At 36.2% G+C, this 25266-nt stretch overlaps 1 protein-coding gene across 1 annotated transcript; it reads right to left on the reverse strand.

Moving 5' to 3' along the window:
• Window positions 1–12737: 12737 nt before the first annotated feature.
• Window positions 12738–25266, reverse strand: LOC149769511 (uncharacterized). The gene is made up of 3 exons (XM_089949860.1): window positions 25159–25266; window positions 15086–15269; window positions 12738–13527 (listed from the first exon to the last, which is right to left on the reverse strand). Exons 1-3 carry the CDS (start codon window positions 25264–25266, stop codon window positions 13445–13447), a joined length of 375 nt encoding a protein of 124 aa, XP_089805986.1. The 3' UTR covers window positions 12738–13444.

The raw sequence follows: 25266 nt of genomic DNA on the forward strand, positions 1-25266 counted from the left end.
ATACTTATGTCGAGATGTCTTACTGATTCGATTGAAATGAGGTTGCAGTAGGGAAATTCTAGGTAAAGCAACTTGTGAAACTGAATGTGTACTTTTAAAAAACCGGGGTGGGGGGAGTCCCGGTGAAACCTATCCCTACTAAATTTGTTTTCTAAATTTAGCATCAGAGCTGATATAGAGTAACACTGACCGAATCATGCACTTTTTTTACCTCTTCACAATGTGTAAACTAGTGTGTGACGTAACGACAGACTAAGCCGACGATTTTATTACTGTCAAACACAAAGATTGTATTTCCTGTTATTTTAATAAGCCAGTCCAATTGTACATATATTCAGCAGAAGCTTAGGGGGAAGGGGCCAGTTTTTATGTACAAATGCAATGTCGCACGCACCTGCCTAATATAAAGATGTATCCCAAAACAATAATACATGAGTGAGGTCAAAAATGTGTATATTTTTGGATAGGCATTATAAAGCACGAAATAATTATATCACACACTTGACCTGACAAGTCTACTGAAGTAGCAGTCTCCGTGCAATCAGGTGATCACAAAGCCTTCCGTATTTTGTAGAAGGATATATAAAGGTAGATGGATGCAGAAGGCAACTTAATCCTGACGCTGTGACAACACAGAACGATTTCCCCCTATAAATCAACGAAAGAGGCATCTTATATTCCCAAAATATTCGCTATATACATCGTTACGACATAGCTTTGACATTTGACATTCATTTTGGATAGGGCTATGATCCTTCACAATTAACGGCGTATTTTAATAGCTTGTAACCAGCATATCTCTGATCAGATATTCCGATGCAGTTTGGTTTTAACATTGTCTCATAGACTTACATATATATGTCTAATGGATTGTGTTTCGTCTACTCTATTTTTAATAGAGTTACGGCCCTTGTATTCCAGCTTCGTATATTCTGTATGGAATATTGATTGTACTGAGGAATACTGAAAGAAGTTGGAATACTGAAAGAAGTTGGAGTTTAAGCACCACGCTTCTTCATTGAGAGTAGTCATGGTTACAGAATGCCCCTCTCCTAACTTTAGCTTTCATTTCATATTCTTCTGTTGGAGAAAACTGTGCTATTTGGGTTATTAGCTTTTCTTTGTTCATACATTTACGTTGTAGATTTATCTTGTCTAAGAAACACTTAGTGAGTTCTGTGTTGGTTCAATAGACACTACATATACGGGTGAGAAGTACTCAGGATTTACCTAATGCGTTCTCCTGAAAAATTTACTGTAAAAACTTCATAATAGGCAAATCAACTCAAAATGTATGGATATTTCTGAAATGTTTTGTCAATCAAATTTATTTTTCTTACAAATATTCTTTATGAAGTGAATCTCCACCGCATGTCACGGTGAAGCTATTATGTCCAGTGAGGTTTCTTATTTTGTTATTTATCATCCTTCTTTCTTCCTGTTTAATGTAACTAATCGATTTCTCACTTTCCCTCTTTTTAGCAGCAGTCGAATAAACGTATCTTGCCTTCAGAAACCGTTTATAAAATCATAAAGGGGCAAGGGCCAATATTTATGCACAAATTTAATGCCTCAATCACTGGCCAAGTATAAAAAAATCATTAAAAAAAATAAAATACACAAGTGAGGACAAAAAGGTCCATATTTATGGATACCTATATTAAAACATAGCATAAGAATATTATCCACTTGACCAGAGAAGTCAATGGCAGTTCAAAGCAGAAGAAATTTATGCACCCAATCCCAAATTTATACCTGAAATTTTCACGTCCGAATGTCATTTTTGACACCAGATGATTTTCACAGTGCAAACGCAAGCCCTTTTCCTAGATGATAATTCTGCAAACAGTGTGTTCTAAACAGGCTGATGCAATTGAAAATTTTTGTCCTCCAAGCCGTTTTTTAAATATTCTACTTACCCCGAACCCACGCGTTTATGATATGGGAGGCTAGCTCTTCTTCCTAGCCGACTATTGATATTTCACTATCTACAAACTGCAGAGTAACTATGGATGATGTACATGCTCGACGTCAATTTCAAGAAGAACACAAGCCCGAAACACCTAGTGTACAAATATAGCCATATCTTTAATTAGTAAACAATAATAGCTGAAAAAGTCACACCATAGCCTTAAGTTAAGAAATTTACCAAGGGCCAATTTTCGAAACTGCCTCTGCCACCTGAACCAGTGAGTCATATATTAAACAGATGCATGGTAGTCATGTTAAACAGGTGCTTGGTAGTCATGTTAAACAGATGCTTTGTAATCATGTTAAACAGACGCATGGTTGTAATGTTAAAGGGGCGCTCACCAGTTATTATGTACTTTTGAGAGAGTGACGTATGTAAGCTGACGTTGTTTGCATTTGAAACATGCACATTTGAGAGAATGTTGGCATATCTCTATGATACTTTCATGTAATATGGCTGACATTTCTTTGGATATTGTACTTATGGAAATTGTACATGATCAAAGCACACTGCGAATTAAAATGACTGCACCCTTGTGCTAAACAAACCACCCTGAATTAGTCAAAAGTACATTATCTTTAGCACCTATTAAAACTGGGAAAATGAATTTTGCCCAACTAGACAATACATTATCAAATATATAAAATGTGCAAAAGTTATCGGCTCCTTTTTTACAATTCACCTCTGAAGTCCGAGAAGTGACAATGACCAAGTGGAACTAGCAGTTTTTTGAAAGGTGCACATCTGGAGTAAGGCCAAGCTGTATGCTCTATAGCCCATATACACCCATCAATCATACACCAAAATAAAGGGAATTGAAGGTTCTTTGAATAATACCTAAGATATACAAGGTCTTTTTCAAATAGTCGGTATAACCAGTGAAGAAACCCGGGGAAATTACTTTAAAAAAAAGTATAACCCCTATGCAAAATACGAAACTGTAGAGCTCCACCTAAACAGATGGATAGTAGTCATGTTAGACAGGTGCATGGTTGTCATGTTCAACAGATATATCGTAGTCATGTTAAACAGATACTTGGTAGTTAGATAGCTTAGTGTATGACTTAGTTCTGTTTTGTATCATCGACATTACATTGTTATTTGGACTCGTTGTTCATAGTTACCAGTAGATCCTTCAATTGACAACGATGCACAAATGTAACAATGACGACTTTCCTAGGTTCCCTTCCAACAAGTCTGCTACGCGCTAACAACCTGATTTCCAGATGACCTTGAGCACAGAGTTATATTGTTTCGTTGCGGTTTCTTTTTCTTCCGATGGTTGAGGATATTAGGTGGCGGTGATGCAGATACGGCTATGATAACCAGGGTTTCTTCTTCTCCTTCTTTTTCTTGGTCAGTTTTCCTCTTGTACAACACTGTTTATGAATTTTATATTTTTCGCAGCACTTAGGTGATGTAAATATTACGATGTCTTCTGATATGAATGCTACATCTTCTGAACAATTTGCAGAAACAAAATAGAATGTAATATGAATCTGAAGGTGTCTAAAAATGGTTGACAAAATCCTTGGGATAATGGTTAACAACAATTTGCAATGGAAAAACATATTGTAGTCATATGTCACAAAGCCAGTTCATCTGTGTGATGATTACGTAAGAAAATGCCATTTCTTGAACTAAACATACATAAATATAATACAAATAATGTATACGACCAACAGCTAGAATACTGTAATGAACTGGGGACAATACGTCGTACAAGAACTTTTACAAATCATTCTGCCTGAAAAATATAACGTGTAGACTCATCCTAGGTAAGAATGAGAACATCCAAGATGCATTGAATAATATTTAAATGTTAACTGTACGTGATTAAATAATTTTAATGAAAACTACACTTATTCACAAAGTTATAAATAATATGGCCCCATAATATCTTAAGAAACCGTTTAATGAAGAACACAAGTTACACTCCGAAATTAGTATAAAATGCTGCGAACCATCTTTCCATTTCGGAACTATATAGATAACTTTCAAAATAAACTTTCAATATTCAGCCACTATTAAATAGTGTTAACGAAAAGAAGATATTCTAATACCAAATTCCGTGTATTATTGTGAGACTTTCCTGGCCATTTTATGGTAACATTTGCGTGAAGTTTCTCAGTGCTCCATATCTACTTGGATCCATTGGTTACGGTATACGCTTTGGTTATGCCATACGGTGAATAAGCCTCTTTCAGTTTTATTTGGTGGTTTTGTTTATTATGGATTGAACTAATTTGGTCCTTACAAGTTATCAAACTTGCAAGTACCTTGCCATGATATAAAACAAGAGTCTCTTGAATGGGTTAACGCTCTCCTGGCTGAAACTAATATTCAGGAATTCAGAGTAAAACAGTGTATTATTTTCAACTGTTGAGTGGTGAAAGCATCTCTGACAATCTTGAAGGATAATATTTTCAAATTATTCATTGTAGCAGCCATACTGAATGTTTGGCCAGCATCATTGAATTTAGGACAAACTAGGCACCATTGGAACACCTTTGGTAAAACCCTATGTTAATGTGATAATTAATATGAGCATTCATGCAGGAGGCTTAGATACAAGATTTTCAATATGTTCATTGTGGCATCCATATCTGAATTTTAATGGCCACCATGGTCATTCTGGTCGAGCCAGGTATCAGAATTACTCTTCCGATGAAAACCAATGTCAATATGACTTTCCATTTATGGGGAGCAGCAGTAACAAGATTTTCGAGATAGATGCACTGGAGGCAACACTGGAAGTCAGATAGGAACTATCCTCATTTAAAACCAACTGGACATCATACGACAATGTTGATATAACTATCCATCCTGGATGAGTAGCGATGAAATTTCAAGATGGCCGTCCCTTATTATCTCGGCACGATTTTTGCTTAAGGTCAATCATACCATACCGTATAAGAAATCTTCTGATGAAAGCCCCATGCCGATACGACGTTTCCTTCAGGATGAGGAGCATTAACAAGGTGTTAAGCCTGGCTGATGTAGTAGCCATATTAGATGTCAGACAGTTCAGAATTTCTGATGCGGTCATGGGTGGGAAAAAATAAAACAGTGACATGCAGACTTCATAATGAATCAAGAGTTGTATTTGAAGGGAAGACGATTGCGTACCAGGAAATCAGCCGATTCATCCTGCAGACACCTATGTGTTCTGAATGATGACTAAAGAGAATGAAGGAAGCACCTTGGATACGTAATTGCCGCAAAACTGGTTCCATTTATCATTTTATTATGATCATTATGTTTGAGTGTTAAGCACAATATTGTAATCCACATTAGCCTTGTATAGGACTATGCAACTCGTGGGCACTCCAGGCGTTATTAATAATCACATCCCTGGAAAAGAGGTTATCAGAGCTTAAGCATGCGTATTACAACGCAATACGGATAATCGTCTTGAGATCTACCAAGAATCCTCAGCAATTAAACGATATCTAACATATTTTCGGCTCGCAGTTATTCTTTCTCGTTTCTGGCGTGCTTAGTTTGATTGATTTGCTTATGCGCAACAACAGTTTTATAAGTCAAGACTATCAGTTCGAGAAATATAATCATCCTTCTAATCAAGTAATTAGTATTCGGCTTTGATCTAATGGTCTTTGATCAATGCATGAATAATATAGACTACCTAGGGCCATATTTGTAGGAAATAAAACCAGTCTATTTTAGATTGAATTAAATGATAATTACAGCTGTCGTCCTCCCCTTATGTTGAATCTATCATGACTATAGATTAAAGCAACGTATATCGACTTTTGTTTCCACTCAGTAACCTGTTATATATTTGATGGATTGCAAGATTGATCGATATGAGGCTTGCTGAAACTCTGAATTGTATGCATTTGGATAAAGTTCATCTTACGTTTTATTTTATTCTAATTTAAGCAGGGTTATGGCATACAAATTGTTCAGAAGTGTGCTTTTAGAACAAAATTAATACCACAATTCTAAAACTGCATTAGTTTTAACGTCCCATCGGGATCAAATAGTGTTCGGCTATGACAAGAATCCAAATGTATATTTTTCTATAGATCATACGGTTTTAAGATTGTAACGATCATACGGGTTTATTGCTACGGTTTAGAAGAGTAACGTGCTGTCATATAAATGGATGTAATTTGTTCCAATGAATTTTTTCATGGTGAATTTTGGAAACCTTAGACGACTTCGCGTGTATCTTGAATATAAAACATGTCAGAGAGTGCTATTTTCAGTGTCAACGACTGGTTACAGGTATCAACAATAATAATCATCATTTAAACTATAGACTTTTTCGCCCATACGGGCATGCCCGATGTTATATATTGGCGAATATTGGCCACTCATTGTCTGCTTCCTAGTGTGATTTTGACTGAAATGAACAGGAACAGAACACAGGTTGTTAAACCAATAGAAGGCGACCTTAAATGTAGTCTAGTTGTCTTTGTTTCAGAAACAGAGTAGAGCCAATAAGCGAACTGTCGCTGATCTGGGAAGGTCGCATTTTCCGTGTGTGTGTGTGTGTGTGTGTGTGAGAGAGAGAGAGAGAGAGAGAGAGATTGTGTATGCATGCATCATATTGTGCATGGGGGTAAAAGATGGGATGCAGATTCTTGCTTATCCCTTTATAACCTTTATAACGTACATCCTTCTGTGTGTCTCTTGCACAAACCCACAATTGTATCCATTCAGCCCTCGTTGATCACTGTGATTTAGCTTTTACCCAGTCTACCTTCCTCATTCTTATTCTTTTAACTCCGGTCAGACTAAAAAAGATGAAAACAAAACTCATGACGGACATTAGTTTAACCTATTTATTTAGGTCGTTTTGTTTCAGAACATCACTGTTAAGAATGAAACCTATTTCACAGAATGCGTGTCGGAAGAGTTGCGATTTTTGTTATCAATCACTAAACATTAACTCGTGGTTATCACTGATGTTTACATTGACAAGGGAGTTGTGACCGGCGTTAGAAATAGTTGCTCCAGTCTGAAAGAAATAATGATGTTTCTAATGTGCTCTATCATTTCATTTTACCAAACAAATAGATGCTTGACACAGGCTTCGTCAGTAGCTATTCCTGCTCAAGAAACAGGATACTTAATTTATAAACATCCGAAACTATTGTCATTGATATCAAATACATTTATTTCTACACGTGCTCTTCAGCCAGGCTTAACTTGGAAATATAACATACTCATTCTCTCGACCTCAGATTGTGCACCATTTTCTATTTTCATTTTTTTTTTGAGTGCACGCAGTAAGTATTAAATGCGCAGTGTTTTTTGTTTTTAAAAAACTAAATGGAGCGAGATGGAATATCGGCATGCGCAGTGGAAGTTTTTATTTTTGGGTGAGAAATTGGTATGCTTGACGTTTATCATCGCCTCAGATAGAAATAAGGATAATTTTTTGGTTAAAAAGATATTCATTTTACGGAGACTTCTTATAACGTAAACGTAAATGCAAAACGGAATCATGGTAAACTATAAGTTTTGTCTGAATTTTCCAAATAATAAATGTTATTTTACTTCAAACTTCATGTAAGTATTAGTTATTTTAATTTTGGAATTACCAAACAGTGGCCAATTTCAATGGTGTTTCATGTTAATCCTTTTGCAAGCTGGAAAATTGGCATGCGTTATTAAGCAGTAGCAAGTTATATCTGCCAATTCTTAAGTTACTCAATCATCGTAAAATCCAAGCCTTTCAAAAAATATTAAACTTACATAGAAATGAATAAATTTGATAATATTTTCTCTAACTTCATGGGTTGCATACCAGAATCGATTAATGTAACGCTGATTCACCGGATAAAAAATGAAGTACTGTATTATTTTCGTTTAATCAACCACGATAACATACATTTGTTATTTCTTCTGAATGCGGACCACATATCAGCTAATAGTCTAAATTACTTTCAGTATCACTGCTAATATCAATACTGATCAATATAATACACGCTCTAAATTTCTGACATTAAACCTATCTCGAAAGTAATCCCAGACTGCAAATAAACCTCGTTTTCCATACTATATGGTGGATAAAGTGTACTGGGTATAGAAGAGACACAGAGCTTCAACATGTAGTCGTATTCAAAGCAACATTGGTGGGAGGAAAGCAGCTGGGATTATCAGTTAATACAATCTATAATAGACTGGATTTTCTTTCTCGAGAATTGTGGCTCTAGGCCGTCTAAATGATGCACGAACTGATCAAAGACCAGTTACAAGATCAAAGGATGACCATTTTTCGCACGAAAGCCAAGTCGGGTTGACCTATAAAACTATGGATACGCTCAAACAAATCAATCAAAATACAGATGCAAATCAATACTTTGCTCTTAAGCACTCCATAAAAGAGGGCCAACTAACTTACTAACGGAAAATAGCTGTAAGATGACATTTTAAAGCTGAAGACTGATGGTGGGACTTAAGACGAGTATTCATATTGCGGTTGTAGCAAGATAATCATTAATGCATATACTTAGGCTCTGGTAACCTATTTTCCAGGAATGGGATTATAAATACGCGTAGTGTGCCCAAGAGCTGATTCGTCTGTATAAGTCTAACTTGGATAACACCATGTTGCTTAGCCTATTAAACACTCTAGTCAGTATAAAAGTATAAATGGAACGAATTTTTTAGACCATTACGTATCCAATATTCTTCGTTAGTTTCCTTTCAGCATCAATATGAACACAGGGCTGTCTTCATGGTGAATCGACTGATTTATTGTATCATTCTTTCATTTTCGAATGCAGCACTTGATTCATTAGGATGACGCCATGTCATCCTTGTATTTTTCCCAACCATGACCCCATCAGACAGTCTTTACTGTCCACTATCCTCGTATGCTTCCACGTACTGACTAACGTCACGAAATATTTCTTGAAACAGTTGTAAACATGATACTTTCGGTCTCTCATCTGTCACATTGTAAATAGGACTACTTATTCCATAAAGACCAGTGAAATATGAATAGTTAGTAATGTAGATAAATGTTTATGATGAACAAATTAATTACCTAGGTTTATACTTTCATTCGATTTATTTTCTGACAAGAACTGTTTTGCTGACCGACGCTTGTATGACTTTATGTTCTTCCTGCCTGGTAGAGACAGATTCCAGTTCTGTAGTTGGAACGTATTCTTATGGATATCTTACATTTTTTTATATGGTGTATTTCATTTTTATAATACAGTAATGATGGATGACTATTGATTTAGTATCGAAACAAGTTCAACAAAAGCCCACAGACGCTGTCTAGTTCCTACATACATTTCACTCCGTTAAGTCGGTCACTAGTGACAGAGTAAAAACTGGACGGCAAATCAGATCAGCTGCGAATCTGACGGTTTTGAGTTCGTACTACTTTTTTGTGTGGTCTTATATCAAAATTTACTTCCAAGGAGAAGAAGGAACATTGATTATCATAGTCGTGACCTCAGCCACCTCATCGCAACCCCCACCCCACAAAAAGTAAAAAACAAATGAAAATAACAATACATCTCTTTGCCTGAAGTCAGTTCGAAATATAACCGACCCCATGTCGCAGACTTGCTGGATGAGAATATAGAACAGTCGTCGTTAAGACATTCTCTCTTGTCGTCAATTGAAGAATCTGCTGTTAACTATGAAAATGAGTCGAAAGAAGACTGAGACGTCGATGATACAAAACAAGGCATACTCAAAACCATCTAAGATGGATACATGCTTACCCAGGCGCAGGGTTTATCTGAACTTTATGTAAGTGAAGACACCGCTAAGATGTGGATCGAATGCTTCTGGAAAACAAATGCAATTTTAAAAAGGATAGAACTGTTAAAAAAACAAGAAGTGAAAGATGTTTCATCTATTTTAATATGATCACTTTGCAATTTCTTTCTTCAAGAATCACTGGTTTACGATTTAAAAACGGAACAAGAGATAATTTTAATGGACAGCTGCTCCAAGGAAACAGCGAGTCATGGATGATTTACATCAAACAGGAAGAAAGAAGGATACATAACATAACACGACACGTTACTGGATATAATGAGTGTAACTTGTGAGTCACCATGTATAGATCATCCATAATAACAATTAGATCGACAAAACATTTCAATAATGCCCATAACAAATTAAATGTCGAGTTCATTTGCATATTCTTAAAGTGTTGAAGGTAAACGTTTCACAAGAACTGTTAGATTAATCATGAGTAATTCATTCCTGTGTATGTAATGTTCACTGAATCATCACTGAATTAACTGTTTCTTCTACAGCATAAATCTACGTCATAAATATTCGAACGAACTAAAAGATAATAGCGACGGATGTATCCCAAATGGCACAGCTTTTTACGACTAAAGCACTTGAAATGGAAAACAATTTTGGAGATTGGCATTCAATGACCAGGACTCCTATAAACAACGAAGTTGGGGGCTTAAACCCCAACTCCTTTGAGAATTCCTGAATGCAAGCAATACCCTTTGCAAAATATATGAAGTTGAACGACAAGGGCAGTAACTCTGTCTAAATGGAATAGACGAAACACAGGCCATCAAACAATATATGTAAGTCAATGAGATAATATGTAAACCACCTCAGGATATCTACAGATATGATGGCTACAATCTACATCCCATGTGAAAACAAAAAGTTAATTGTCAAGGGCCATAACTCTAAAATTAATAGAGATGGAGATGAGACAAAACTGATAAAAGGCACATCGTAGTCTCTTATACATCGTTTATAGCGAATTATATTAGAATACGTTGAATGATCTTTTTTCTGTATACCTCTTTTAAACAACATCTCGTCTGAAAGTATGAAGTTAATTGTCAAGAGTTATAATTCTATACAAATAAAATAGACAAGACATAGCACACTGAAAACACCTCTAGGATTTTAAGAGAAGGAGCACACTAAAATGCAAAATATGTTCAATGATTCCTAGGGCATGCTGGTTGAAAGAATCTCCCATAGATGAGATTTAAGACTGAGCAGAAAGAGCAAAACTTCCGTCAAAATTGGATCTGAATCGACAAAACATTCTAAATCTGCGTGTAACACTTCACCTATCAAACTTCATCCATTTATGCAAGAGAATTGCAGAGGTTTATTGATTACAAGAAAAATGAACAGGCAAACCTGTGGTTAGTCGTATTGAAGGAATAGTTCTTTTTTACGATATGTTTCCTGCATCCCAACGCGGAGCTTTAATAATATATATATATATATATATATATATATATATATATATATATATATATATATATATATATATATATATATATATATATATATATATATATATATATATATAAAATAAATAAATAAATAAATTCATTTTAAAGGCTTTTCTTACTTGATGGTCAGTTATGCAGACATTAACTAATATTAAAGGAGGTATTGTTTCCCCATATATGTAAATCATTGCTATACAAGATCTGCGAGTGATAACTTCCATTGGACGTCTGCTCTGTCAGGTGCTTGTTCTGCGCTGTCAGCTGATTTATTTTCCTTTAACTCCAGAATCTCGATCTTCTGATTGTGAATCTGATTTTAAAGGATTATGATACATAACACTGAAAACTATTTAAAAACATATATTCACCAGGTAAATCGATCACTGAATATCCAGGTACAAAATAATCAGTAGGTTATAGGTCACAATTTTTTTAACTCCACAATATCAATGCGCGCTCAGCTTCCAGAAGAAAAGTATAGATCTGGGTATGCCTGCCACAACTAGATCGCTCCGGGGGCCTAGTGCTTAGAGCGTCCGCCTCGGATGCGGGATGTCGCTGGTTCTAACCCCGGCTGAGTTATACCAAAGACTTGTAAAAATAGTACTAGCAACTGCCTTGATTGGCGCTCAGTGTTAAGACTCGTCGGCTTGGTGTCAATTTAATGTGAGTGGGTGGGACATCATGCTCAATGTATGCGGCATGATGCCCCAGTTCTAGACATCTCTATAAACTGCCACACTGCAGACATCGTAGCAATATGACAGAGAAATTGTTAAAGCTATGTTCAACTGCTTCAACTAAACTGGGTCAAACACAGAGATAATGTTCTCGTGAGATCATGCATTTCATTCGCAAGAAGGGACAACTGGACATAGGACACAATTAATTTTACTATATGTTATCTACATTGGTTTCTCAGTACTGACCTTTCCACTGTGTGACAATCAATACAAATCATATGCTAATCTAAACTACCTTCAAAGATGACTTCACGGTGAAGTTCTCGTCAAAGGTTGACCTGCTCTTTTTTTAGATGCTGAACTGTCAACACATCACCATGTAAACAGAACACAGATTTCACTTCCGGAGCATCACCAAGGCCTTATTACTCACTGTGCACTGTCGCCGAAATACACACATACAACAACACCCTGAGCTCATATTATGAAGAATAAACAGTTACCTTTAAATCCCTACCAAAAATGCATAAATAAAACTCTTCTATCACCACCAAAATGAGAGAGGAAAAAATGTTCTAAAAATAGACTAGAACTACATTCGTGGGTACTGAACTGGAAGTATTAATTGTGAACTGATTCCTGACAGGGTTAGACAATTTCACCTCCATGGATAAAACTTCCATCCATGATCAAATCAATGTCTCTTAAATGCTGCTGCAAAGTTTTAAGGACTTTCATCCATGAATAGGACAGATACAGGCTTTTAGCTGACACCACTGTAACACAGACACAACTCAATTCCAAATGGCCGAATTTCAAAAATGCACAAAACTTAAAGTTTAATTGTGATTTTGCTAATCAAGATAAACACTTCAAATAAACTGTAATTAGTTTTTAGTTCTAACACCAATCTGGAAATTACTAGAAATTAAACTAGACTGTTTAACTTTCTTAGAAAATTCAATTTTAAAAAATCATACATATTTTGATATGAAAATTTAAATTTAACTTAAATTTTAATGAAATTTTAAAACCTGAAGTTGACAAATTTTGTTCTATGGCAAAGTCTCTCCAATCCTTTGTCATAAACATCAATGGTTTTCCTTATCAGGTGTGAAGCAATTAAACCAAAGCTTGTCAATGAAAGGTAACACCTGAAATCTGGTAGCATCTAAATACGCAAGCTAGGTCTAACCAAGTACATGACATCATTTTCACCCATGAAGGGGAGGAGTCTTCAGATGTCAGGCTTCCAGTAGTATTGAAGAGTTGGTGAAGTTCTCTGAAACCAAGCTAGCATGCCTTCTCCTAACTATATAAGTGAGAGAGAGAGGATGATTCTTGTATTTTACATGCAGTTATCGTAACTGAAACCATGAAAGGGTACAAGAAGAGGAAGACAACTTTTTTTAAACCTGGATATATTCCACATAACAAAGGAGTCACATATCTGACTGATAATACTCTACCAAGTTCCAGTGCTGCATCTGTTCCAGTGACAAGAAGAATGGATGCAGACAAGTTCTCTCTCACAGCAGTGACAAAGCCGACAAATGGGGGTCTCAAGTCAGTTCAGGCACCAGACTGTAATGGCACACCTGGGACTGCAAACATTCTACAACCATCATCCAAAGCAAAACTGGACCTGAAAGAGACAAATTTGAATGAGCATGATGGGACACGTATGATCTGTATGAAAAAAAATGTTGAAATGTGGAATGATATCATTCATCGCCATGGCAATCAAGTCAACATATGTGGTAGACCAGAGTTCCAAATTGCTAATGAAATAAAATGGGGACTTGCTTGGAAGCATACTATGATGTGTAAAAACTGCAGCTTTAAGTCACCAGAGTATAAGTTGTATGATGAGATAAAAACAAATAAACCTGGGCCAAATCCTGCTGCTGTAAATATGATGTTTCAAGCTGGATTACAAGATACACCAATGGGCAACACCAGGGCTAGATACTTGCTTGCAGCCACTGACATTCCGCCACCTAGCAGAACATCTATGCAAAGGGCCTCCAACCTTGTAGGCAAAGCAACTGTGGAGCTGAATGAAATGGACATGACAGAGAAGCTGAAACTAGTCAGACAAGTTAATGTTATGCGTGGTGTTCAGCATCCTGAGCAAATAAATGTTGCTTTTGATGCGAGATACAATGCCATTAGCTTTGGACATGAAAAGAAACCTGGTCAAAGTTCATCACAAGCTGTTGGAATTGCCTGCGAAACTGTTACAGAGAAGCAATACATTGTGGGAACTACAATAGAAAACAAGCTGTGTTGGACTGGAGCATGGCTGAAGGGAAAAGGTTTTGATGTGAAATGTCCAGGAGGCCATGTTGATTGCACAGCAAATCTGTCACCAGTTGCACCACATTCAGAGTATGAAATGGCAAGAGAAATGGGACAAAAATTTGTTCTGCAAGAGATTCTCATCAGACATGCAACAACAGATGGAGATGCACAGGCTGCTGCTGGCTTCCAAAATGCTTATACCATTCTGCATCCAATGTGGAAAGTAGAAAGACTGTCGGATCCCATCCATTTGGGTCGTTTACAGTTCAAACGGTGTAATTCTGCAATATTTAGTGAAAACATGTTTCCAGGAATAAGAACAAGAGAAGGAAAAAGGCTCAAACAGAAAATTTTCAGCCAAGACATTAAAGCACGTTGCGGTTTAATCTTCAAACAAATGATGGAGGACAATAGTGGTGATGTTAAAAAAATTAAATGTCAACTTCCCCAAGTATTGGATGCCACTCTGCGCTGTTATTCAGGGGACTGCTCCAAATGCCGGCATTATTCAAAGGTCTGTGGGGGAGGAAGTACTAACAGCTGGTGGATGCGATCAGCATTACCTGGGCCCTCATCAAATGACTCATCTCAACATGACAGAAAATGATAAGAACATCCTGCTAGAAGTTCTGAAAATGAAACTCTCCTGTGATGTTGTAGAAAGATTGCGACTGAACACAAACACACAGAAATGTGAGGCAGTGAACAGATCAATCAGTGTTTCATTACCTAAGAATGTGAACTATTCCAGAAACTTTGAGGCAAGAGTGCATTCAACAATACACAGACTCAATAACAGCCTGGGATCATCACTGAAAAAAAAAGTGACACACTTGGGAGGTAAACTTTCAACAAGGACTCTGAGATCACTGGAGACAATGGATAAAGACTGCACTTACCAGCAGTTGTATCAAAAGCATCCCAAAACCAGGAAACGTATTCTAACAAGACGAGGAAATATGATACAGGCCCATCTGAGGTACAGGACACAGCAAGGTAATAGGAAGTCTGACTACTGCAAAGGACTGCTAGATACCAAGGGCGATCACTCCTATGCAAAGGTTTAGCAGGAGCCAATGGACACTGCAGACAGAAAAAGTTATCTTAATTCCATGTGCAAAATGAAAGCGCTCAAATACACCATGAATAACACATTGTACAGAAGGGAAAACTGTAGTGGGGAAATCCGTAGGTAACACAACGCATGTTATGTGCAGTTGTGTTACTTACTACCACCTGATGAGACCTATGGAGAGGTCGAAACAGTTTTCTCTGAATATGAAGACACAAATAAAGAAATTAAAAAGCAAAATAAATAAAGATTAAAAAAATCAAAATTAAAATAACATGACATGACAAGACATGACTTACTAGACTAGCTGAATGAATGAATGAATGAATGAATGAATGAATGAATGAATGAATGAATGAATGAATGAATAAAAGGAACGAAAGAAGGAAGGAAGGAAGGAATGTATTTAAGAAAGCACTGTCATACCAGCATGGTCTACTAAAATAAAGACCACACTCTTTCCTTTCTCCTTGTTACTCAACACATACATACATCCATCCATCCATCCATCCATCCTTCCTTCCTTCCATCCATGCCAGACATACATTGATATGGATGTGGGTGGGTGTAAAGGATATATCATGATACCTGAATTTATTCCATATTACAATTTCAACTTTAACATGCAGTCAGGATAGTCACCATGGCCAATGCAATGACCATAACCTTTGCAATACTGTCTATTATTATTAATGGAATGACGCTCTAGAACCAGATGATCCACATTCACACACAGACTATTATGGCATAAATGGGATGCATCTAGCTCCTTTGGTATAGTCAGACTTCTCAACTTCACCATCAGTGCCAGTCTGTGAACATGTTTTTTCTTCCACGTGTTTGTTGTGGGATCCTTATATGACAATAGGCCATATAATCCATTGGCTGTTACATTTCCTGTCCATATTTTACAAACACTATTATGTGCTATTACAGAATTCAATGAAATTTTTGCTGACAGGCTTTCAAAAAAATCCTCCATTGCAACTTTAATATGGTGTAGGAATACATTGCTGCTAATAATAATGAGTGTCATCTCCAACAGATACCATTTCTGTGAATTTATAGGGAATTATTTTTTTTTAATTTTTAAATTTTTTAAAATTAATTTTTAAAAAAAATTAATTAATTTTTTAAAATTTTAATTATATTTTCGGATTGCTACAGTCAATATACACAAGGTGTGAAAATCTCATGTGTCTATCATTAATAATAAAAATATTATAGCAATTTAAAGTTGAATCAATGCTTCCCTGACAGGACATAGGACACAATTAATTTTACTATATGTTATCTACATTGGTTTCTCAGTACTGACCTTTCCACTGTGTGACAATCAATACAAATCATATGCTAATCTAAACTACCTTCAAAGATGACTTCACGGTGAAGTTCTCGTCAAAGGTTGACCTGCTCTTTTTTTAGATGCTGAACTGTCAACACATCACCATGTAAACAGAACACAGATTTCACTTCCGGAGCATCACCAAGGCCTTATTACTCACTGTGCACTGTCGCCGAAATACACACATACAACAACACCCTGAGCTCATATTATGAAGAATAAACAGTTACCTTTAAATCCCTACCAAAAATGCATAAATAAAACTCTTCTATCACCACCAAAATGAGAGAGGAAAAAATGTTCTAAAAATAGACTAGAACTACATTCGTGGGTACTGAACTGGAAGTATTAATTGTGAACTGATTCCAACTGCATGCAGTAGTAATTACACACCATAATCGTTTACGACACCATTAACACCAGTATTGTTTAAGAACAATACTGACAAGATAGTAGGTTTTATACTAAAATCGCCATAACAACCTTGCAGGAATGATATATTCAGTAAGACGTAATATATGTGACTTAAATCATAGATGTTACGACAGCCTCTGGAGTATGTCAAGAAAATCTTCATTTCCGAGACACTGTATTCCTGGAGAAAAAAGCATACAACTTGAAGATTCTGAAATAGCCTATGACCAATGCCAGTATAGAAAGAAAAGGGTCAAAATAAAACTAAATTTCGAAAAATTCGGACAAGAATCAACAGTTATGACATTCAAAATACTTTGGTAATTTGCAGGCGTACTTCGTAACTTTTTACGCAAGTCAAAAGGAGAAAATATGTGGGTGAAAGACATTCTTTCGACAATATTTCTTCCATACTAATCTTCAGTAAATTCAGTAACCACTCCGGTGGCCTATTGGTTCGAGCGTTGGCCTCGGATGCTGGAGGTCGCGGGTTCGAAACCCCGGCCGAGTCATACCAAAGACTTTCGAAAATGGTACTTACAGCTGCCTCGCTGTTAGTGTTAGGACTGGTCGGCCTGGTGTCAATATAATGTGACTGAGTGGGCAATCGTGCTTCATGTTTGTGACATGATGCCCCAGTGCTAGACTATAAACTGCAGCACTGCAGACATCATAGCGATATGACTTAAAAACTGTTAAAGCTACGTAAAAAATCCAAATCACACGCAAACATGATTTAACATAGGGTAGTGCTTTTGTTTAAATTACATTTCACCACTTTAATCTTTGCAAAAGGGGCTTTTATCTCCTTCTTATTCAGTCAGGAAGGCAAATTTCAAAATTATTATGAATGTATGGGATTCAGATTTTAAGTTATAACCTTATGCAGAAGATAAAATCAATTTCATTTCCTGTTTAAAATTTATACCTCAATACACTTCTACAGTAATGAATGGTCAGATCCGTCTGCCATTCCGCCACACAATAGTGAACACATTATATGAAGGTAACGAAGCGGCTAATTTTCATGACAATGTCAGTCTACATCAGCTCTAGAACTCAATTTTAGAATTTTAGAATTTTCGCAGGAATAACTTTTGCCGGAAAGAATTTAGCACGGTCTTAAATTTATGATGATGTTCAACAAAATGCAGAAAAGATCTATCAGTCGTGAATAATGACGGACAATTTAACATAATGCGGTCTTGATCACCGACTTTAAATTCTGGCGTTCCTAGGTGATCCAGCTTTTAAACATTTCCATTCACTTGTTTCATTCAAAGAGTCACAGTTTTAAAACACAATATTTTTACGATTCCTGAGTTGGTTTTAGTCAGAGATCAACTGGATGACAGATGACCGTCAAACAATAGTCACTAGACAAAGATCAAAAATATGTATGGAACCACATTTACTGGGGGGTGGGGGGGGTGACACGTGTGTGTGTGTGTGTGTGTGTGCGTGCGTGTGTGTGTGTGTTAAGAGAGGACAGAGAGTGATATTAATAAGCAGTGAATTTTAAAATGCTATGATTGACTAAAGTGAAAAGAAGGAAGACTTTATTCCCAATAGTTTTAATGCACAATTGAAAAACACAAAGTCGATAATGTATAAGGAATCGGTGCGTGCAGGCAAGGTGATTGCTGCTGTAACCCGCTGATCTGGTTTCGAATCTCAGTAGGGAAAGAATATAAAATCCTTTGATATGTATGATAATATTCATCCTTTAAATATATCATTTTACTTTATAGCATCAATAATATCATGCATCATCATTTAGGACAACACTCTTCGCTCTGTCTGGTGAATAATCTGTACACACACACACACACACACACACACATACATACATGCATACACACACACACACTCACATACACATAATACGAACCGCCATCCACCGATAGGTGGATATGCTCATTTAATTTTGACCCAATTTTAAAATATTTTTTCTAATTGAAATTTTAGATTACCACTTTTATAATACTTCAGACAATGTCAACAGTTTATCAGAGGTAATTTTGGAACAGTATCTATGATCGAAAATAAAGCTTTCACGTTTTATTAGAGAAAGATCAATAATAATATAACCTTTGATATAGGAAATATGTCTCAATCGGCAAATAATTGGCTGGTACCTTTTAACCAAGCTCAATGTGAATCACTGACAATTTTCCTAGAACAGTATTAAATAGTTACAATTAATGCTTCATAAATTGAACCACATAGATGAGGAACGTGACTCAAACAGACATCTTTGAGTATTTGTCTAGAATGACTGTTCATCAAACAAACAATTGAACCATCTAAATGAAAATGCAGGGTCAAGAATTGATGTAACGCGCAGACTCAGATTTCAGGTTCAGATGAAACCTTGATGCATGTCTTCTCTTCAACCTGTTCTAGTATATGACGATGAGGTTTGGGGAAAACTGTAATACTACTTTAGAAAATGAACACAAAACCATGCAAAGTATGGCTGCCACGATCGCGGTTGTTAAAATTAAAATAACATCATTGGAAACTTCACCTGGAGAAATAGAATGTGAAAAGTCTTTGAATCCAAACAACAAAACACAAAATTACTGCTTTATACAAATGATTACAGGTTATACCGTCCATATATCACATCTCTGATTTTGCCATCTGTTAGTGATATTACAAGATAAAAATGAAATATTGTAAGCAACTTCCAATACAAAGTACAATAAGTCCTTGTTACAATTAGTTTCTTCCGTCATTTGACAATGGAACACATTGTATAAGCAGATTATTAAAAGGGGCTGTTTAAAACCTTCAAAGCGTATTGAACAATTATGACTTTCATGACTCCTAACACTTGTGTCTGAGTAGAAGAAAATTTCGATTTATGACAAATTGCAGCTTACTTAATCATTTTTAATGTAGAAAGACTAAACTTGGATCACCTCTTTGTAGCTGTGGACTTTTAGAAAGAAAACCATTTTTTCTTCTTGTAATTATCACAATAAAACAATGCATGAAGCTGTTTCAATCCCTCACGCCATTTGGTACTGAAGGTTCAAATACCGTTTTGTATTGGTGATATAACGCTTTCATTTCAAGTTAACAAATAGTTTGCAAAGTAAAAACGATTTACTCAAGTGCACTTATTAATAACACGTGTGCAATTTAAAGGCTGTGAACAGCTGCAGATATCAAGTCCCTTCTATCAGAATGATAGGCTTCTTTGTACTTGATACTTCTTTGATTAAAATAAAAGCTAATGTTTCACTAACAGACTCTTCTCTTTGACGTTGAACAACTTCAATTACAGTTTCATTACAATTCAGTATCTACCATATTATATAGTAAAACACTCATTTACAATATTTGCAACTCCAATGGGGACGAACATGATAAGTCATTGACTGCATTCGAATACTTTGTTTTGGATACTGAACAGCAGCTAGAAGTTTATGAAACCAGCTATGTGTAAACCAACGACATTTTGCATGGATTTTTGGGTGATTTGAATATTAAAGTACATCAGTATCATCAACTATGCTCATATATTTATAATCACCATAATAATATCATAATACCATAAATTGGGATCTTTTTCGTATATTCATGTCTTGTGGATTTGGGCTAATCTTTTGCGTTTCTTATTTGGTGTGGATATATACATGCAGTGATCTTAATTCTATTTTTAAATTCTTATTTGCATAATTTCTATTAATACGGTATCTTCAGACACATGAAGGATAATCAGACATCAAATTTAAGTTCTCTCAGTGCAGAACAAATATGGTATACTGGCGTAGCTTTTAGGAAAACACTTGGGATCTTGTATGCGTGATATAGATATATTTTATGGCATCGTCTTTCATGCATCTCAAATTAATAAGATTTTATCTATGGAAAGATTTATAAATTTGGTGTATGGTACCCATGACAAGTTTATTGAAATTACGCGGAACACCAAATCTATAATAGATACTCTATAATAAAGTGTTTACTTCTGGTATTTACATGATTCGCTCAGCATAATCATATAAAATTAATCGATTAATATACAGCAAACTATTTATTCTCAGTTTGCCTAAACGATTAAAGCATTATATCGTTCAGCTTCGCGACTGTAATACAGTACAAAACATAAACTTGATTATAATTTTTATGTCATTTGTCCTCTGTTATAACTCTGTTGGGCATAACATATTTCACTCACTTATTTGTCCTATTTTTATATCTGGCTAGATTATAAATTTCATTGCTTTTCAGTCAGACTGTAGAGATTTGACTTACATTCTAAAAGGCTTGGAAGGAGATCGGTAGCGGAATATTTTACATTTCCTGAGAGAAATGGATATTGCTATAATCCATCATCAGCATAGGCGAGGGAATTTCCTGTTCATCATTAGCTCAGATGAATTATTGTTTTCTCATTTCCGACTGCGTATCATTGGCATACATACAACTTTATCCATGTGGAGTATTTTCTGACAGTTTTATGTCATTTGCAAGGCACACAAAATTAGCATACCTTAAATAGCTCGTTGTAAGCAAAGATTATTGTTATACTCTTGCAGACTGTGTATATTTTTGAAAACATTTTTTAAACGAAATGTCATGGTTCTTTCTGTTTTAGTTGAAATTCAGACCTGAATGTAAATATGTAAACCATCAAACCAAAAAGAGAAAGAACCGTGACATTTCTTAAAAAGAAAATGTTTTCAAATAGATACAAATAACAAAAGATACAAAAACATTAAAGAAACGTGAAACTTGAATAATATATTTAGAACAGCTACAACAAGTTATGTTCATATGATATAACATGCCTAAAGTTATTTACAAAATAACTACAACATAGGACGCTATACACCAAGGCGGTTGGTGGGGTGGTGGTGGAAAATGTAAAATGTATGATCGTTAAATATACAACCTGTATCTCCAAGAATTCTTTTGCAAGTGACGCTGACTGACTGAATTGGATTAGAGTCGTTTGAGCACACGGGAAGGGGGCATGGACGTTATTTCAACTTTTTTCGGGGGTGGGGGTGGGGGTGGGGGCAAAACTTGACCATTTGTCAAAAGATGAAGCCGGGTTGGGACTGGATTAGTGAAGACACTCAAAGCAACTGCGTTTATAAGATGTTTATTTATAAACGCAAATTAAATGTTAATAAATTTGACAGCATTATAAATAAAAAGATATGGAAAATTATAAAGTTCCAACATGGAACTATCAACAATAAGTATCTCAACGAAAAAACTCAAACATGAATTTAACAAATGGAATTTCAAACAAACGTGAATAAAGTCCTATCACCGATCAACAAAGTAAAAGTATATGATCTACACCCCAATATAAACAAAATCTTGAATGTATCGTTCATATAACGATATTGAAATGCATGTAAATTTGAATGTATCGTTCATAAAACGATATTGAAAAGCATGTAAGTTTGAATGTATCGTTCATATAACGATTTTGAAATGCAGGAAATTATAAACCTATCGATCGTTCATACAACGATATTGCAATAGGGATGAATGAAATTATGAACCTATCGATCGTTCATATAACGATATTGCAATAGGAATGAATGAAAGTTTGCTCAGAGAGCAATAGTGAAAATAACAACGTGGAACACAGTATATATATATATATATATATATATATATATATATATATATATATATATATATATATATATGTATGTATATATATATATATATATATATATATATATATATATATATATATATATATATATATATATAACTATCGTGGTCCCCATTTAACGTCCAAGATGTAACTCCTGTTCCACTCGCTCTACTCAATGGTCAGAGAAGTGCCCACGCACGGTCCACCCCTCTCAGTCTGTTGAAGGATCCCTCGAGAGCCCTCACATTTAACACAGACCCGATGGTCGCGAAGCCCTGGTCCCTCGCATCGAGAACACCAGTATACTCTTCCGAACCAACGTCACCAGACACAGCGTATACGTCACACGAAACCACACAGAGTTCTGTGACTCCACATCAAACCATATACAAGGCAGCTCTACAGCTGGAGATTTGCTCCCGTAAAGGGGTAAACTTTCTGACAAGACTCATCGTAACGTCATATAATTTTCATATATAGGCTAGAGTAATTTTACAGCACAGCCCATGACGTCCCTGGAAAGGGGAGGATGTTTAGTTTCTCTGAGGGAGAAGGAATGATGCCACTTCCCCCAAAGTATTAATGCACTCAAAGAGTGCTGTTTGATTGAGCCGACAAGTCGTGGGACAGTAAGTTCCTTTCGACCTGTATGGAAGGCTATCATGAGTGGGAGTGTACCCAACACGCACTCAGTGTAATTTAATAATGTCAGTAAATATCTATATACTGCAGGATAATACGTCTCGTAGGATTGGGCACTGTTCTTATGACGTCACCCCCGTTCCGTGCGTACACGCTCTTCGGAATACCCGATTTTTAGACGAGCGGGAATCGGCCCACACACTCGTCGTTAATGTCCGAGCTGGCAGGGAGGAGACGGACCCTGAAGGAAGACCAAACGTCGCCGGAAAGCACCTGAAATACGCCCAAAACGCCAGAGTTTATATTATCAAATTCAACCCAGTTGCCTATATAGTGGGTATTCCCTATTACTAATTCTGTATTAGCCACAATTACAATTAGAGTCACGTATTTTAGTTTTAAATTTTCCTAGCTAAAAATAATTTCAAAAGCACATAGTGTGCATATCTCTTATTTTAAACCAATAAAATAGGTCTATGTAACCCTTAAAAATTCTGGATATCGAGTTAGGAGTTGTGGTTTTGATTTAGAACGGTGGTCAAAAGATCATATTAGGTTATCGGTAGTGTTATCAAGTCGAGATTTCGAGCCAAATTGATGTGGCCCCGAGTGGCCGAGTGGTCTAAAGCGCTGTCCGTTACGGATCACTGCCATCTCACCTCTGTCTGCGTGGGTTCGAGTCTAGGATTCGGCCAATGTGGGTATGTGAGAAAGCTTGCCAGTAGCTTCTCGAGGGTCGGTGGTTCTTTCCGGGGATTTCCCGGATTCTTCCTCCACCATTAATACTGGCCGCCATGTATAGCCTATCGTGTGCTGGAAAATGGCGTTAAACTCTACAACAACAACAACGAGCCAAATTGAAATCTCATTTTTTTTAAAAATGGCAATAGTTGGTAGCCATGAGAAGGGGTGAGGTTATCAGTTGGAGAATGGATACAGGAACGGCTTTATGTTTTGTGGAGGGCTAAAGCTTTCCCTTCTCCGGCTTGTGTATCCCTCAATACTGCATAGGTCTCCCAAGACTAATATTTTCCATTGGTGGTGTTTAGGAATTGGTTTTTATTTCATTCTGTGGAATTTCAGGAGCTAATTTATCAGCATCGCCAGGATTGTTATTGTGCAATCATAACATTCTTCTCTTTAAGTGCTGATGCCTATGATGGCTCCTTTGCATCTTCATATTTTTTTTCATAGATTTCTTTCCTAGTGATCCATCGTAGTAGATTTTTTGATGCGCCTCTTTTATTGTCCGGAGTGCGTCAGCAAAGTATATAGCTGCGTTGGCATTTTGTAGTAGATATGTAAGACCCAATTCATCAAATTTGTTGGCCACATAGTTGTTCACGCCTGCTTGTTGAGTTGTGACTTGGTCTGTCATGGTTTGGCTGCTTCTTGTTTTGGACTTAATGTCTTTTGTTGTGTATTTTGGTGTTTTTTCTTCGTAACTGGTATATGTTGTTTACTTTTATCTGGTGTTGTTCCGGTTTTTGGTCTGGCACCAGTACTTGACGTCTTTGTTGTAGTTACAGCTGTTGCAAGTGTGGTAGGTTGTATTTTTATACGCTCACTAGTTTTAGTTGTTGTTGTTGTTGTCAGTTTCACTGGATTAGCAGATTTGCTTCCAGCAATTTTCCCGCTAGGTGATTCGGGTAGTACTGCAGTAGAATGTATCGATGTAGCTACTCCTGGGGTTGATGAACTCGTGTCCACTTGCTGGGTTATGAATGTTAATGCTGTTGCCACCGATCTTCTTAAGTTGTTTAAATTGTTAATTTCCTGCAGTACTGTTGTTGCAATTTCCTCTTTTTTGGGTACCCTCTATTGCCATTGACTTCCTTCCACTTAGTGGATGACTTGGATTCACCTCTATGCCCATTCCTTTGGCCTCTTTTCCATTTCTGGTTGAGATCTCAACTGCTCTTCCTATATCTAGTTGGATAGTTGGAGGCGATTTAATAGTTTTTAACGTCAT

The sequence above is a fragment of the Sinohyriopsis cumingii genome, unplaced genomic scaffold, assembly GCF_028554795.1.
Source record: "Sinohyriopsis cumingii isolate HCF-2022 unplaced genomic scaffold, ASM2855479v2 utg003621l, whole genome shotgun sequence".
Classification (NCBI taxonomy): domain Eukaryota; kingdom Metazoa; phylum Mollusca; class Bivalvia; order Unionida; family Unionidae; genus Sinohyriopsis; species Sinohyriopsis cumingii.